The sequence below is a fragment of the Salvelinus sp. IW2-2015 genome, linkage group LG17 (assembly GCF_002910315.2).
Source record: "Salvelinus sp. IW2-2015 linkage group LG17, ASM291031v2, whole genome shotgun sequence".
NCBI classification, from domain to species: domain Eukaryota; kingdom Metazoa; phylum Chordata; class Actinopteri; order Salmoniformes; family Salmonidae; genus Salvelinus; species Salvelinus sp. IW2-2015.
Window position 1 is genome coordinate 15,691,857 of NC_036857.1, and position 17,408 is coordinate 15,709,264.

General features: G+C 44.0%; 1 protein-coding gene across 2 annotated transcripts; it reads left to right on the forward strand.

Annotated features, from left to right (window-relative positions):
* The first annotated feature begins 8,531 nt into the window (after window positions 1-8,531).
* On the forward strand, window positions 8,532-15,071 carry LOC111976987 (coiled-coil domain-containing protein 22). 2 transcript variants are annotated; one of them, XM_024006210.2, is made up of 15 exons: window positions 8,532-8,909; window positions 9,406-9,583; window positions 10,294-10,426; window positions 10,630-10,736; window positions 11,042-11,126; window positions 11,333-11,502; window positions 11,650-11,862; window positions 11,967-12,158; window positions 13,041-13,277; window positions 13,355-13,456; window positions 13,574-13,681; window positions 13,819-13,914; window positions 14,142-14,201; window positions 14,351-14,425; window positions 14,568-15,071. In XM_024006210.2, exons 1-15 carry the CDS (start codon window positions 8,860-8,862, stop codon window positions 14,679-14,681), a joined length of 1,920 nt encoding a protein of 639 aa, XP_023861978.1. In that variant the 5' UTR covers window positions 8,532-8,859; the 3' UTR covers window positions 14,682-15,071. The 2 variants fall into 2 exon arrangements, 1 of the variants encoding a protein (XP_023861978.1); XR_002878973.2 differs by lacking the exons at window positions 13,819-13,914; window positions 14,568-15,071 and adding an exon at window positions 13,964-14,024.
* The last annotated feature ends 2,337 nt before the right edge of the window (window positions 15,072-17,408 follow it).

Below are 17,408 nucleotides of genomic sequence, written 5' to 3' on the forward strand. Positions count from 1 at the left end.
TACTTCAAAACGTTCAATCTTCTCGTTGTAACAGTTGGAATAATGGGACAAAACCAGAGTACAACACATTTGTCATCCCTTGATTGAAGTACGTTTTCCGAGCCATACCTCGCACCGGGCTCCGTGGTGTCTTATTATAAACAGGAATGCTGTCAGACCCCAGTGCAGCTGTAAGGAAGTGGGTTGGATCCGCTGGCTAACAACTGAAGTAGAAGGCACTCCATTGGACACTAGTGTCCAGTAGACACTCAATTATAAAAATAGAGTTTATTACAGATCCATAGTTAAAAACAAACTGTGACATTTCAGTCCGAGACTTTTGCATTTACAGACAAAGAATGAGTTTAGGATCTATGAGTGGTGGGTTTGATTCACATTAAAAAACAGTCAGACCAGAAGAATATGAATCAATCATTACACTTAACTATAAAACATGCTGTTCTGAGCAATTCCCTAAATACATTGTCAGTCACACAAGGAGACAGTGGCCACTGAATTTGTTTGTCAGTTGGTGCAGTTACTCCTGTGAGCTCACTACTTATCACGCTGTGTCTGTCTTTGACCTTTCTTAATTGACTTATTCAGACCAGTGTTCCAACAATTCATATATATATATCCACATACATGACACTGATCAGGAAAAAATGTAATCATAAAACTGAGTTATTCAAATAATGTTGTGGAAATCAAATCAAGTAGTACTACTGACAATGACAAGTTCCGCAATGCTACCTCACAATGCTACCTCACTGACAATGACAAATTCCACAATGCTATCTCACTGACAATGACAAATTCCACAATGCTACCTCACAATGCTACCTCACAACAATCCCTTCCAATGTCCACCAGTGGAATTTCAATGGTATTTTACCCTTCATGTCAAGTTCCTGCTATGACCCCCACGTGGCATGGCAATACGTAGAGCAGAATAAAGGAATGTTCTATTACCTTCAAATGCAGAGAACGTAGAGTTTCAAAGACAGAGAGTTGGTGAAGTGTGTCCTGAGTAGAGATGTTTTCTTGGCCAAGGTGTTGTTTTGCCCAATTGTAATTGGCCTGAGTTTATATCCAAGAAGAAAGAGCAGAGTGTCTGCTAAGAGTAAGGGAGAGGGTTAGGGGGCGAGCACATATAGAGGAAAAGGCACTAAAAGGGAGGGTTGTTCAAAATGATGGTCTCAAGTTTCTTATGATGTCACACATGCTCATTACTTTGCTGCTGTCAAAAGCAGGCGATCAGTGGCCTTTTCTCGCAACAATTGCTCCATTGGGAATCTATCACATTTGGAGGAGGCACACTCAGATACACTAGACCCATTGACTTGTTGTCCTATCAGCAGACTTCATTCTTACATGCCCCCCTTTTCCAAAAAACTGGCAACATTGGAAATAAATATGGTGAGGTGATCAACCTCTGGTTGCTTAAGAGTCCGGCCCAGTGGTATGAGTTACATCATGCCCCCTTATGAAATACAGTGGAAAGGAAAGGTAAACCCCAAGGCTACATGAAGCTAAACTCAGAACTGCTGAAAGCAGTCAAACGTTTTAAATTCAATAGAGTCGTTAATTAAGACAAAGCTGCATCCAAACACCAGATGGCAGAAAAGGAAAGTACTCCCATGGTTGTAATTCTGATTCTAATGAATCAGGGATAGTGACTTTTGTAAATGTGTTTGTAACTACAAATCTCTGCATTAAAAAATGTATATAAAGTTTAGGACCCATAACATCTGAGATTTGCTGAAGAAAAAAAATACACTGCTTATAACTGTTTAGGGGTGATGAAGATGCTGCAGCATGCTCTGAACAATCAGAAGAAATAATATGTATAAATCATTTGTGGTCACACCCAATGATGTGTATAAATCTTGGATGACTGACAGAGTGCACAATCTTGGCACACCTTTATTGTAAAAAAAGATTTTGGAAGCTATAGAAATACATTTATTAATGTCTACATTAGTTTTTTGACACATGTATTATATTACACTCACCTTAATCCATACTTTTAAATTATATTATGTGAGCTAAACATAAAAAATATATAAAATATAATATAATATAATATATATATACACTGCTCAAAAAAATAAAGGGAACACTTAAACAACACAATGTAACTCCAAGTCAATCACACTTCTGTGAAATCAAACTGTCCACTTAGGAAGCAACACTGATTGACAATAAATTTCACATGCTGTTGTGCAAATGGAATAGACAACAGGTGGAAATTATAGGCAATTAGCAAGACATCCCCAATAAAGGAGTGGTTCTGCAGGTGGTGACCACAGACCACTTCTCAGTTCCTATGCTTCCTGGCTGATGTTTCGGTCACTTTTGAATGCTGGCGGTGCTTTCACTCTAGTGGTAGCATGAGACGGAGTCTACAACCCACACAAGTGGTTCAGGTAGTGCAGCTCATCCAAGATGGCACATCAATGCGAGCTGTGGCAAGAAGGTTTGCTGTGTCTGTCAGCGTAGTGTCCAGAGCATGGAGGCGCTACCAGGAGACAGGCCAGTACATCAGGAGACGTGGAGACGTTGTGCTTACAGCCCAACACCGTGCAGGACGTTTGGCATTTGCCAGAGAACACCAAGATTGGCAAATTCGCCACTGGCGCCCTGTGCTCTTCACAGATGAAAGCAGGTTCACACTGAGCACATGTGACAGACGTGACAGAGTCTGGAGACGCCGTGGAGAACGTTCTGCTGCCTGCAACATCCTCCAGCATGACCGGTTTGGCGGTGGGTCAGTCATGGTGTGGGGTGGCATTTCTTTGGGGGGCCGCACAGCCCTCCATGTGCTCGCCAGAGGTAGCCTGACTGCCATTAGGTACCGAGATGACCATATGCTGGTGCGGTTGGCCCTGGGTTCCTCTAGACCTCATGTGGCTGGAGTGTGTCAGCAGTTCCTGCAAGAGGAAGGCATTGATGCTATGGACTGGCCCGCCCGTTCCCCAGACCTGAATCCAGTTGAGCACATCTGGGACATCATGTCTCGCTCCATCCACCAACGCCACGTTGCACCACAGACTGTCCAGGAGTTGGCGGATGCTTTAGTCCAGGTCTGGGAGGAGATCCCTCAGGAGACCATCYGCCACCTCATCAGGAGCATGCCCAGGCGTTGTAGGGAGGTCATACAGGCAYGTGGAGGCCACACACACTACTGAGCCTCATTTTGACTTGTTTTAAGGACATTACATCAAAGTTGGATCAGCCTGTAGTGTGGTTTTCCACTTTAATTTTGAGTGTGACTACAAATCCAGACCTCCATGGGTTGATAAATTTGATTTCCATTGATAATTTTTGTGTGATTTTGTTGTCAGCACATTCAACTATGTAAAGATAAAAGTATTTAATAAAAATATTTAATTCATTCAGATCTAGGATGTGTTATTTTAGTGTTCCCTTTATTTTTTTGAGCAGTGTATATAAAACATTTATTTTAGAGAGTAATAATGTTACTGTCCCCACTACAACAACAAAAATACTTAAATACATGTAATTTTGTCCTTGAAGCATTTAATTTAAATACTGCAGAATTCCATTCATTCCTATGGAGGACTGCTCCGACTGGAGAGTGCCAATATGGCCGACAGATGGCTTCAAAACCTCACCACCTCCCTTCAAGACACACTTGACCCACTCTAATTCGCCTAACAGATCAACGGATGACGCAATCACCATTGCACTGCACACTGCCCTCACCCACCTGGACAAAAGGAATGCATATGTGAGGATGTTGTTTCTTCAACTACAGCTTGACCTTCAATACCATAGTGCCCTCTAAGCTCACCACAAAGCTCACGGCCCTGGGACTGAACTCCTCCCTATGCAACTGGGTCCTGGACTTCGAATAAGAAAAAAAGTGTTAAGAAAGTATTTACTAAAATAAACTGAAGAAAAAAATAAATAGACCAAATTAAAAATCTATACAAAAAATACAAAAAATAACTGATAATTACGGAGCAACAATAAAATAACACAGAGTCAATGTGCAAGGGCACCGGTTAGTCGAGATAATTGAGGTAATATGTACATGTAGGTAGAGGTAAAGTGACTATGCATGGATAATAAACAGAGAGTAGCAGCAGCGTAAAAATGGGGTGTGGGGACAATGCAAACAGTACGGGTGCCATTTGATTAGCTGTTCAGGAGTTTTATGGCTTAGGGCTAGAAGCTGTTAAGAAGCCTTTTGGACCTAGACTTGGGGCTCCGGTACCGCTTGCCGTGCAGTAGCAGAAAGAACAGTCTATGACTAAGGTGGCTGGAGTCTTTGGCAATTTTTCGGGCCTTCCTCTGACACCACCTGGTATAGAGGTTATGGATGGCAGGAAGCTTGGCCCCAGTGATGTACTGGGCCGTATGCACTACCCTCTGTAGTGCCTTGCGGTCGGAGGCCGAGCATTTGCCATACCAGGCAGTGATGCAACCAGTCAGGATGCTCTCTATGGTGCAGCTATAGAACTTTTTGAGGATCTGAGGACCCATGCCAAATCTTTTCAGTCTCCTGAGGGGGAATAGGCGTTGTTGTGCCTTCTTCACGACTGTCTTGGTGTGTTTGGACCATGATAGTTTGTTGGTGATTTGGACTCCAAGGAACTTGAAGCTCTCAACCTGCTCCACTACACCCCCTCCTTTTTCTGTAGTCCGCAATCATCTGCTTTGTCTTGATCACGTTGAGGAAGAGGCTGTTATCCTGGCACCACACCGCCAGGTCTCTGACCTCCTCCCTATAGGCTGTCTCATCGTTGTCGATGATCAGGCCTACCACTGTTGTGTCGTCGGCAAAGTTAATGATGGTGTTGGAGTCGTGCTTGGTCATGCAGTCATGGGTGAACAGGGAGTAGAGGAAGGAACTGAGCACGCACCCCTGAGGGGCCCCTGTGTTGAGGATCAGCGTGGCAGATGTGTTATTACATACCCTTACCACATGGGGGCGGCCAGTCAGGAAGTCCAGGATCCAGTTGCAGAGGGAGGTGTTTAGTTGCAGGGTCCTTAGCATTGTGATGAGCTTTGAGGGCACTATGGTGTTGAACGCTGAGCTGTAGTCACTGAATAGCATATTCACGTAGGTGTTCCTTTTGTCCACGTGGGAAAGGGCAGTGTGGAGTGCAATAGAGATTGCATCATCTGTGGATCTGGTCGGGCGGTATGCAAATTGGAGTGGGTCTAGGGTGTCAGGTAATGTAGAGATGATATGATCCTTAACTAGCCTCTCAAAGCACGTCATGATGACAGAAGTGAGTGTTACGGGGCTATAGTAATTTAGTTCAGTTACCTTTGCTTTCTTGGGTACAGGAACAATGGTGGACATCTTGAAGCAAGTGGAGACAGCAGACTGGGATAGGGAGAGATTGAATGTGTCCGTAAGCACTACAGCCAGCTGGTCTGCACATGCTCTGAGGACGTGGCTAGGGATGCCGTCTGGGCCGGCAGCCTTGCGAGGGTTAACACGTTTAAATGTCTTACTCACGTCGGCCACGGAGCAGTCCTTGGGAGTGGGCCGCGTCGGTGGAACTGTGTTATCCTCAAAGCGTGCGAAGAAGGTGTTTAGCTTGTCTGGGAGCAAGACGTCGGTGTCCGCGCGACGTGGCTGGTTTACCCTTTGTAATCCGTAATTGTCTGTTGACCCTGCCACATCTCGTTTCTGAGCTGTTGAATTGTGACCTTACTTTGTCTCTGTACTGACGTTTTGCCTGTCTGATTGCCTTATGGAGGGAATAACTAAATCAAATCAAATTGGTCACATACACATGGTTAGCAGATGTTGCGAGTGTAGCAAAATGCTTGTGCTTCTAGTTCCGACAGTGCAGCAATATCTACCAAGTAATATCTAAAAACTCCACAACAGATACCTAATACACACAAATCTAAATAAAGGAATGGAATAAGAATATATAAATATAAAWATATGGATGAGCAATGACAGAGCGGCATAGGCCAAGATGCAATAGATAGTACAGAATACAATATATACATATGAGATGAGTAATGCAAGATATGTAAACACTATTAAAGTGGTATTATTAAAGTGACTAGTGTTCCATTTATTAAAGTGGCAAATTATTCTACAAGTCTGTATGTAGGCAGCAGCCTCTCTGTGCTAGTGATGGCTATTTAACAGGCCTGGAGATAGAAGCTGTTTTTCAGTCTCTCTGTCACAGCTTTGATGCACCTGTACTGACCTCACCTTCTGGATGGTAACGGGGTGAACAGGCAGTAGCTCAGGTGGTTGTTGTCCTTCATGATCTTTTTGGCCTTCCTGTGACATTGGGTGCTGTAGGTGTCCTGGAGGGCAGGTAGTTTGCCCCGGGTGATGTGTTGTGCAGACCACACCACCCTCTGGAGAGCCCTGCAGTTGTGGGAGGTGCAGTTGCCATACCAGGCGGTGATACAGCCCGACAGGATGCTCTCACTTGTGAGTCTGTAAAAGTTTGTGAGGGTTTTTGGTGACAAGCCAAATTTCTTCAGCCTCCTGAGGTTGAAGAGGCACTCCTGCGCCTTCTTCTCCACACTATATGTGTGGGTGGACCATTTCAGTTTGTCAGTGATATGAATGCAAGAACTTAAAACTTAAAACTTTCCACCTTCTCCACTGCTGTCCCGTCGATGTGGATAGGGGGGTGCTACCTTTGCGGTTTCACAATCATCTCCTTTGTTTTGTTGATGTTGAGTGAGAGGTTATTTTCCTGACACCACACTCCTAGAGCCCTCACCTCCTCCCTGAAGGCTGTCTCGTCGTTGTTGGTAATCAAGCCTACTACTGTTGTGTCTTCTGCAAACTTGATGATTTAGTTGGAGGCGTGCATGGCCACTCAGTCATGGGTAAACAGGGAGTACAGGAGGGGGCTGAGCACGCACCCTTGTGGGGCCCCAGTGTTGAGGATCAGCGAAGTGGAGATGTTGTTTCCTACCTTCACCACCTGCGGGTGGTCCATCAGGAAGTCCAGGACCCAATTGCACAGAGCGGGGTTGAGACCCAGGGCCTCAAGCTTAATGATGAGCTTTGAGGGTACTATGGTGTTGACTGCTGAGCTGTAGTCAATGAACAGAATTTTCACATAGGTATTCCTCTTGTCCAGATGGGATAGGGCAGTGTGCAATGTGATGGAGATGGCATCGTCTGTGGACCTGTTGGGGCAGTATGCAAACTGAAGTGGGTCTAGGGTGGCAGGTAAGATGGAGGTGGTTTGATCCTTGACTTGTCTCTGAAAGCACTTCATGATTACAGAAGTGAGTGCTACGGAGCGATAGTCATTTAGTTCAGTTACCTTTGCATTCTTGGGTACAGGAACAATGGTGGCCATCTTGAAGCATGTGGGGACAACAGACTGAGCCGTTGAACTGCGACTCCACTTTGTCTCTATACTCACATTTTGCTTGTTTGAATGCCTTGCGGAGGGAATAACTACACTGTTTGTATTCGGCTATATTCCCAGTCGCCTTTCCATGGTTAAATGCGGTGGTTCGCACTTTCAATTTTGTGCGAATGCCGCCATCTATCCATGGTTTCTGGTTAGGGTAGGTTTTAATAGTCACAGTGGGTACAGCATCTCCTATATACCTCCTTATAAACTCACTCACAGAGTCAGCATATACGTTGATATTATTCTCTGAGGCTACCCGGAACATATCCCAGTCTGCCTGATCAAAACTATTTCGACGCGTGGATTCCGATTGGTCAGACCAGCGTTGAATAGTCCTTAGCACAGGTACTTCCTGTTTAAGATTCTGCCTATAGGAAGAGAGGAGCAAAATGGAGTCATGATCTGATTTGCCAAAGAGAGGGTGGGGGAGGGCCTTGTAGGCATCCCGGAAGTTGGAGTAGCAGTGGTCGAGTGTTTTAGCCACGCGAGTACTACAGTCAATGTGTTGATAGAACTTCGCTAGCGACCTCAGGATATGTGGTTTCCAGTTTGCACAAAGTCCAGTGTAGATCCTTGAGGGCCGTTGTGGTATCGGCTTGAGGGAGAATATACATTCACACTTGTGTCGGGCTGCATCACAGCCTGTTACAGCAAGGTGCTAAAGAGGGTGGTACGGCTCAACCGAACGTACCATTGGGTACACACTGCCTATCCCCAACCCCACCCCAATGTACATTAATCATTGTTGACCTCCACACAGAACATGGCCACGTGGTCTGCTTATCTCGCGTGGACAGATTTGGGGTGGAGTAATGTCGCGTTCCAACGCTAGTCGGGAACTAGGAAACTCGGAAATGTCCGACTTGCTAAATGGTTGTAGTTATACCGTGCCGCGTTTACCAGTTGGCAAGTCAGACATTTCCGAGTTTCCTAGTTCCGAGTTTCCTAGTTCTAGTACGTGAACGTGGCACAAATCCTTTCGCTTCGCCTCTTCCTCGACGCAGTACCCAGTCATGCGACTCCAGCAGCGGGGGTTTGCTGGGAATCATAGTTTTACTTTCCCAACTCTCCGTTTTTTTTACAACAATGCTGAAGAATGTTGAAACTCAGCATCCCATAGAACACTGCTATCATATCCTCCTCCCATGTGACTTCATGTGTTTATAGATGCAACATTTTAGCTTTTACTAATTTGTCAGCTAGCTATCTCTCATATGATAAAAAGCTATTTGCAAGACATTTAAGGGAGCACAAAAAAAGTGTTAAGTGGAACGGTTGCTGGAATAGCTACTGTCGTGCCTCTTGTTCATGCGTTGAGAAGTGACAACGTTAGCTAGTTCCCCAGCTAAAAACAGGCGAGCTAGCTTGTTTTTAATGGACCCGCCTGTGAGACCGCTAACGTTATCTAGCTAGCCAAAATAAGCATATTGAAGCCTAATGATTGGAATTTAGGAGAAGGAATTGCAAGGCACTTCATCTTCTTACAGCGATGGAGGAAGTTGATAAGATTTTAATTCACTCCCTTAGACAGACCGGCACGTAAGTAGTTAGCCAACATTATTAACATTTTGTTTCTAGTTAGTGAACGTTTGCCATCTGGCTTGCTACTGTTGCTTGTTTGTGTCTAGTGAGTTTTGGATAGCTCGCTACCTCTAGATACGTAGCTCTCTTCTTTGATTTAGTGATTGACACCCAGGTCTATCTACATTCAATTACTCATCAGCCATTATCTCAGCTGATGTTTTCCTTGGGAAGTGAAGTGCAGAGAGCTAGCTAAGTTAGCTAAATTACATTCATTCACACTTGTACAAGTGTGTTCTAATAGCTGATTCTTTTGATTTGAACTCTGCAAATCTTTGAGCTAGTGTAGTGACCAGAATTCTTCCATGTCGGTCAAGTTAGCTACGCTAACGGTACACATTTTTCAATGTCGTTTAAAAGAGTAACTTGCTGATTACATTACTAGCGAGGTGTGAGACACACATGAGAAGTTAACCCCGTGCACCTGCATCTCATGCTCTGTGTGTTTGCCAAGGGACGTGGGGGAGGATGTACAGAGTGTGAAGCGCTTCTCCAGTGAGTTCATAGTGGAGGCGGTAGTGAAATGTCTGCGAGTGATCGACCCGGCCCTGGGGAGCAGCCTGTCCCACTCCTTACCCCCCGGCATGTCTGCCCGCTTCCGAGTGGGCATGAGCCTGGCACAGGCCTGTCAGGTGAGAGGTCAAAAAAAAAGGGATAGTGCTCACCCTCCTGTTGCGAAGTGAGGCTCGTGACTATCTCCCCACAATACTATGTTGAACAAATGAAGAAGATTAAGATATTGTTGGATCTAAAAGAATAACCATGCACGACTTCTTGATGTACGGTAGCCATATGACCTATACCCCCTTTGCATGAAACTCAGTTCAGGTTCTTTTTATACTCTAAAATGAATTGAATTTCATTAGATCAAGCTCAGTTATTCATGGTCCAAACTACATGCATGCAGTCTGGACCACTGATGTCTGAATAGAAGTAATTCAGCAACCAATTTGACCGCCTGCGACAATGTGAAGTCATGTCATATCCTAATGCCTAATCTCGTCGAGCACTGCTTTTTAACTATTTTTATTTTCTCACTCGATTGGCTTTATTGAATAGTCCATTTGCTTGCATAACTTCATTGAAGTGATCTTCTGAAATTTAGTTTTATTACAAGATTTAGAATCTCCCAAGTGTGAATACATTTGGTTTGCTCATTTTGTGAAGAAGGCTCCATCATTCCACATGTTCATAATGGTCTTCATACACAATGTCATGGACTGGTTCCATTTTCACGCTTAATGACCCTCATGCTCTAGACTGGGTGAGGTATGTGACACAAAGGTCAATGTCATGTGTATGAGCAGACTCCATAACCAGGTTGACATGTGTTTCTATGCAGGAGCTTGGCTACAAGGGAGAGATTGGCTACCAGACCTTTCTTTACAGCAATGAGCCAGAGATCCGCTCCCTGCTCATGTTCCTGGTGGAGAAGCTGCCCAGAGAAAGTGCTGAGGCCTTGGACCAACCAGCAGGTACAGACACATTGTCCCACCATTGTACTTCTTGTCATTATTTAATACCATTAACTTTAGCTATCCCCTTATACATTGGGCTTTTTTTTTTTTGCTTTATAATCTGATCAATAAAAATACATTGAATGTTTGTGAATCTCTCAATGACAATTATTTTATCTATAAGTATTTATTTGTCTCGCATTCATTGTACCCCATAACAGGTAAATCGGTCCTCCTCCAGAAATTGATAGCTACCCAGATCAAAGCTCAGCTGGCCTTGCCTTGGCTCCCTCCATCTTGCAGACTACCCCTCCTATGTAAAACACAGGTAGGTATGTCCTGCTGGCAATATCACAAAGCATTATCAATGACATGGCAGCTAAAGTTAAGAAACACTGACAAATAACTGTTGGTTTCCTAGATCATAAAGGAAGCTAGATTTCAGGGCTGGTCAGTGAAAGTAGTGAGGCAATAATGCAATGTCTCAAGTTTACCCTGTTTTTTATGACCTGGATATTTATTGAAGTCAATATATCAAAATGATGCACTATACAAACTTCCTATTTGAATGTCTTTGTGTCAAGTGTTCCCACTTAATGTATGTGTTCTCACTTAACATTTCATTATTTTTAGAACCCAGGACCGTCCCACAGTTTCCACTCTCAGCCCCTTAGTTTACTGCACTGCCTCAAAGTGCCTGGGAAAAAGCAGTTGAAAGGTAAACCACAGAATACACAGGGCCCTCTGTACTTACTCTCATTGCATATCATTCTGTAATCCAATTCTTCCAATTATGTATGGTTCTGAATTAGTAGCCTATATATATTAGCATGTGGTACAAGATATTCTTTGCCAATGAAATAAGAACCTGTGGTGAGAGTTAAATCCCAGTGTACCACGTCATTCTTTTCACCCCGTCTCCAGAGGAAAAGGACTACCACAGGGAATTTCTTCCCCCTGTGACTGCTCAGCCGTCGCAGCATGCCTCAGTGCCGGCATCCCTGCTGGAGATGCATGCAGGGGAGCTTAGTGCCGCCCAGGAGTGGGAAAATGAGTGGAACAGCCAAGGCCTCCTTTCCCGCCTCACCCCTGAGGTACACTCTTAAAGGGATAGTTCACTTAAAGGGATAGTTTTTCAAGATTTTGGACAATTTTAATTTGAGCACAATAAGAATAATTTTGTGTTTATTGCAGTGTTTTAATCTCTGAACTCCACTTTGTCTCCTCTCGTGGCCACCCAGGAATATCGCTCCAGGAAGCGTGTCCGTCTGCAGAAGCGGATCGAAGAGCAGCTGCGCACTGCGGCCCAGCCTCACTCGGACACCCTCGGTGCCCACAGGTCGGGCTCTGATCTCGCAGAGCTACTGCAGTCCTTTGGGGGCTCCTCCCTCGGTGGTGACATCCTCGCCAAGGGCTCCCGCTTCACTCACACTGAGAAATTCACTTTCACACAGGTGATTGAAGAGTTAACAAAGCCTGCCCCAAAGACATTGAGCAACATCTACAAATGTTCCCCCTTTCATTGCCAATCTGAATCTAGTGTGTGTGTGTGTGTCAGGAGCCTGCGAAAGCCTCCCAGCAGATGGCAGCAGCGGCCAGCCCCCTTCCCAGCTCGCATCAGTCGGAAGAGGAACTGCAGGCCCGACAGCAGGAGGAGCTGGCCTCCCTGCAGCAGCAGCTACAGCAGCTCACCCTCAGCCTAGAGGAGGTGGGCGGAGACATGAAGCAGCTCACCGTATCCGTACTTCAGGTAACTGGAGCCTCTCTGATTTAAAACAGATAAACTCTGTATTTGTGTAGACCTCAGACTAGGGATGTGCGTGGTTATTCGAATATCCGATCTGACATTTGTATTTTGGATTACTTGTGTGCTTTGTTTTTTGCAGGGGGGAAAATTATAGCCCTATTTTAACACTGAAAAGTATTTTTCTAAGTTTCATTAAAATATCCATATGGCATTGTTACATGAAAGGATATACCATGACATTTAAACATGAAAATTATTTAAAAAAAAAATGTATATAGTTTTTAGGATGTGCACCCCATAAAAAGACCGGTAGCTGACCGGTAGCCTTCACGTGTAGCTTGTTGTTTATGTTGGCCAATCAAAGCGACAGAGGTTCAATGTGTAGAAAGAGAGTGAGTTCACTAATGCAATGCAAGATGGAATAAAATTATGGAATGAAAAGTTAGCAAAATGAGGAGTAGGCAACAATGAGCAACCAACATTTAGGCAGTTTTATTTAGCTAGCTTGCTTCTCTAGGCTTTTACAGTCAAGACGGGCACTGTTATATACGACGATAAATAACATTGTGGCTGCAACAAGTTAGCTAGTATTGGCTGTAGCTGAGTTGCCTTAGCGTCTTCACATACTCCGCCCCCTCCACAGCTGCAGCAATGGATGGCCAGCTTCTCTCCATCGCGCAGCAGTGCTCAGGTTAACTTAAGGGGGAAAAAAGACTTGCATTTCCTATATCTGGATATCTGACAAATTCATGATACTATTCGAATAGTGAAATGATTACATACCCCCCATCCCTACCTCCGACCAGAGTTACCACAGTCAAATGAACTGTGACATGTAAGATGTAGTCACCCTGCGAGACTAACTTGTGTCCTGTTTGTGTGCAGGTGTCAGATGAGCTGAAGCAGAAAGAGCTGAGCAAGGCGGAGAAGGAGGACTCTGTGCGGGTGAAGAAGCAGACCATTGACCTGATGCCGGACGCAGAGAACAACCTGGCCAAGCTGCAGGCCCTGGTGGAGGGAAGTGCCAAGCGAGTGGTCAACCTTGCCGTGCAGTGGGAGAAACGCAGAGCTCCGCTCATCGATGAGCACCGCAGGCTCAAGGAGCTCTGCAGCAACCAAGAGGTAGTGTTAATCTCCTTAGATATCACCAAATGTGTGTGTTTGACTGTGCGAGATTCAACTACCATTTTCTTTTGTAGATTGAGTCCTCCAGAAAGCTAGTTGAAATCAAAGAGCTTCACAACAAAATCCGCCAATCTGCGGAGGAGTCCAAGATGAAGGAGGCACTGTATAAACAACTGGTATTAGAACAAATTTTTAATATATTTGGGATGAGCTACTTCCACACTGTTTATTTAGGTTTCATTCCATGCATTGTATGTCAGACACAATTTTGGGGAATCTGACATCTCTTTCAGATAACAGAGTTTGAGAATCTCCCCAAAGATGTCTCCCGCTCAGCGTACACTGCAAGGATTCTGGAGATCGTTGGCAATATCAGGAAACAGAAGGAAGAAATTACAAAGGTACACTGTTTGAGACACCTCTCAACAATACAGTCCTGAGTATCTCCTGAAAAACAAAGGAATTAAAAACAAAATTTGAATCTGAGTAGTGTGATTTCAAGTATGGTATTTGTGTGTCCGACTCTTGGTCTCTGTAGATTCTGTCTGACACTAAGGAGCTGCAGAAAGAGATTAACAATCTGACTGGAAAACTGGACCGAACGTTCGCTGTGACTGATGAGCTTGTCTTCAAGGTAGAGCACCTAGCAAGATAACTCATGTGTCTACTTTTTGCAATTATAGGTCAAAGAAATCCCTTCTAGATCACCTGATAATGCTCAACTTGCTACCAAGGACCCATGCTGTCAGTTTGCTCATGCCTTTCATTTCAATTGTTCTATACCACAGTTTGACAATTTCAGGAAAGCACACCAATGATGTTCCTTCTTGCCTAATCAATACTTTTCCTAATACTGTGTAGGATGCGAAGAAAGACGAATCTGTCCGCAAATCCTACAAGTACCTGGCAGCCTTGCATGAGGTAAGAGCTTGTTTGCAGAATATACAATTTTCTTAGAAATTGAAGAGCAAGACATACTGTATATCCTTTGGTCTGGTGCTCTGTGGTAATTTTAGGTGCCTATAGCTACATTGCTTAGTTGTGTGACTTCATTATCTTCCTTGGTATAGAACTGCACTCAGTTGATCCAAACTATTGAGGACACAGGCACAATCATGAGAGAGATCAGAGACCTGGAGGAGCAGGTATAGATGGCCCTCTTTCTTTTATTCCAAACCACTAACTTGTACTGCTACTGTACCACATGAGTCAGTTTGTCATTTTATTGACATAGTGATCTAGAGCTGACTTGGTAGTGCAAACCTTTAAGTTTCCTTCTCTCCGTAGATTGAAACTGAAAATGGTAAGAAGACTGTAAGCAACCTGGAGAAGATCCTGGAGGACTACAAAGCAATTCGCCAGGAGAACTCTGCTCTGGCTGCCAAGATCAGAGAGGCCTGATGTGACCCTCCGCATGCTGCACCGTAGTGGCCGCCTAACGTGTCTGCTGGTCAAACTGACTGGTAGCATGCCCTCGAGACTGCCTGTCCTGTGTGTGTGGAACCAAGAAAGCACACTCCATCTGGTCTCAAGACTTTCAACGCTGTCCTTTGTCCACTGTCTTGTTGCATTGCCTTCTGGGAGCACTGATGGCATATGGGGAAGGGGAGATAGATTTTTGTACCATTTTTAATGCACAAACTTTGGCTTACCAAAAAACCATGCTGGATAAAGAAAAGAAGTGTGATGTGTAACAACACAGCGATGAATTATACTGGCCTTGCATCCCTGGTGTCCATACACTGGTTCCATATTGATTCCACCCAATCAAAAAATACATTTGGAAAATGATGTTCTGACTTTTTCTATTATAAATTTGTAGTAGTTCTTCAAAATTGCAGTAGTTCTGATAGATCAATCAAGTGAATGTCTTAATGATCTACTTTGAAATTCACTGCAATTCCCGAGAACAATGCAGTAGTTAGGTACGGCCTAAGATTCCATTCATGCCATATTTTGTCTTAACTGGAGTTGATTTGGAGATTACTAGGTTTGTCCTTTTCTAGTTCATTCTCATGCCTTGAAATCAAATGCTGCTTTTGTCTGTCTCATTGGCTCAGTGTTATTTGGATTAGGGAGCCTTGGTGCAAAGTAAATGGTTTACCTCTTGAGCACTGATCTCCTGAAATGGTCTAGATTAGGTAACAAACCACATTGATTGATGTAATGAATCATGCGAAACTTGTATAAAAACAATACAAAATGTGTCAGAGCAGAAAATGAACATGTTAATGAAGTGCTGTTGCTTTCTTTCACATGTTTATTTTTGAAATGCTGAAAGGTCGTTCCTATGCTGTCCTTTTTTATTTTTTATTTTTKCTTGATCCTGTAGGGGATGCCTGTTGAACTGGCTCTCAAGCCGCGTTTATACCTGGCGCTAACATGCGCCCTTTGTCCTAATCTGAAAGTTTAAATGCAATATGCAACAATTTCAAAGTGTAATATCAGTCAATTACAATGTATTAATTAGGCCCTGATCTATGAATTTCACATGACTGGGAATACAAATATGCCTCTGTTGGTCACAGATACCTTTTAAAAAAAGGTAGGGGCATGGATCAGAAAACCAGTCAGTATCTGGTGTGACCACCATTTGCCTCATGCAGTGTGACACATCTCCTTCGCATAGAGTTGATCAGGCTGTTGATTGTGGCCTGTGGAATGTTTTCCAACTCTTCAATGGCTGTGCGAAGTTGCTGGATATTGGCGGGAACTGGAACACGCTATTGTACGTGTCAAGCCAGAGCATCCCAAAMGGGCTCTATGGGTGACATGTCTGGTGAGTATGTAGGCCATGGAAAAACTGGGACATTTACAGCTTCCAGGAATTGTGTACAGGTCCTTGTGACATGGGGCTCTGAATTCTCATGCTGAAACATGAGGTGATGGTGGCAGATAAATGGCACAACAACGGGCCTCAGGATCTCATCACAGTATCTCTGTGCATTCAAATTGCCATTGATAAAATTTAATTGTGTTCATTGTCTGTAGCTTATGCCTGCCCATACCATAACCCCAGCACCACCATGGGGCACTGTTCACAACGTTGACAATAGCAAACCGCTCTCCCACATGAAGCCATATATGCTATGCTCTCTGCCATCTGTCTGTTACAGTTGAAACTGAGATTCATCCGTGAAGAGCACACTTCTCCAGCTTACCGGTGGCCAACGAAGGTGAGCATTTGCCCACTGAAGTCTGTTCAAGACCCTGGAGACAACAACAAGCATGCAGATAAGCTTCCCTGAGACTCTTTGACAGTTTGCAGAAATTCTTCAGTTGTGAAAACCCAGTTTCATCAGCTTTCCCAGTGGCTGGTCTCAGACGATCCTCCAAGTGAAGAAGCTGGATGTGGAGGTCTTGGACAGGTGTGGTTACATGTGGTCTGCGGCTGTGAGGCCGGTTTGACGTACTGTCAAATTCTCTAAAATGACGTTGGATGCAGCTTATGGTAGAGAAATTAACATCCAATTCTCTGGAAACAGCTCTGGTGGACATTCCTACAGTCAGCATGTCAATTGCACGCTCCCTCAAAACTTGAGACATCTGTGGCATTGTGTTGTGACAAAACCTTTTATTGTCCCAAGCACAAGGTGTGTAATGATCATGCTGTTTAAACAGCTTCTTGATATGCCACAACTGTGAGGTGGATGGATTATATTAACAAATGAGAAATGCTCACTAACAGGGATGTAAACAATTTTGTGCCCAACATTTTAGAGAAATAAGCTTTTTGTGCGTGTGGAACATTTCTGGGATATTTTATTTCTGGTCGTGAAACATGGGACGAACATTTGTGTTTATATTTTTGTTTAGTGTAGAAAAGGCAGTCGGCTGCAATGTTGAACAAGCCCATTGACACTGAGCACCATTTACTAATGACCTCAGCTTTAAAAAATGCATTCATATTATTTTGAAAGAATGGGCGTGTTCGAGTGGATCAATTTGACAAATTTTACCATTTCACTTTCAAAGTGTGTTGCATTATGGTGATAAAAAAGGTCCGACTTGCCGACTGCATGAACTTTACAAAAACTATGAAATCACCTTCAAGTCCCTGCAGTTGCTTCTGACCCAAGCGAACGGGACAAAAGACCTGCGTGAAACTTTACTGTGATTCATGTCTAC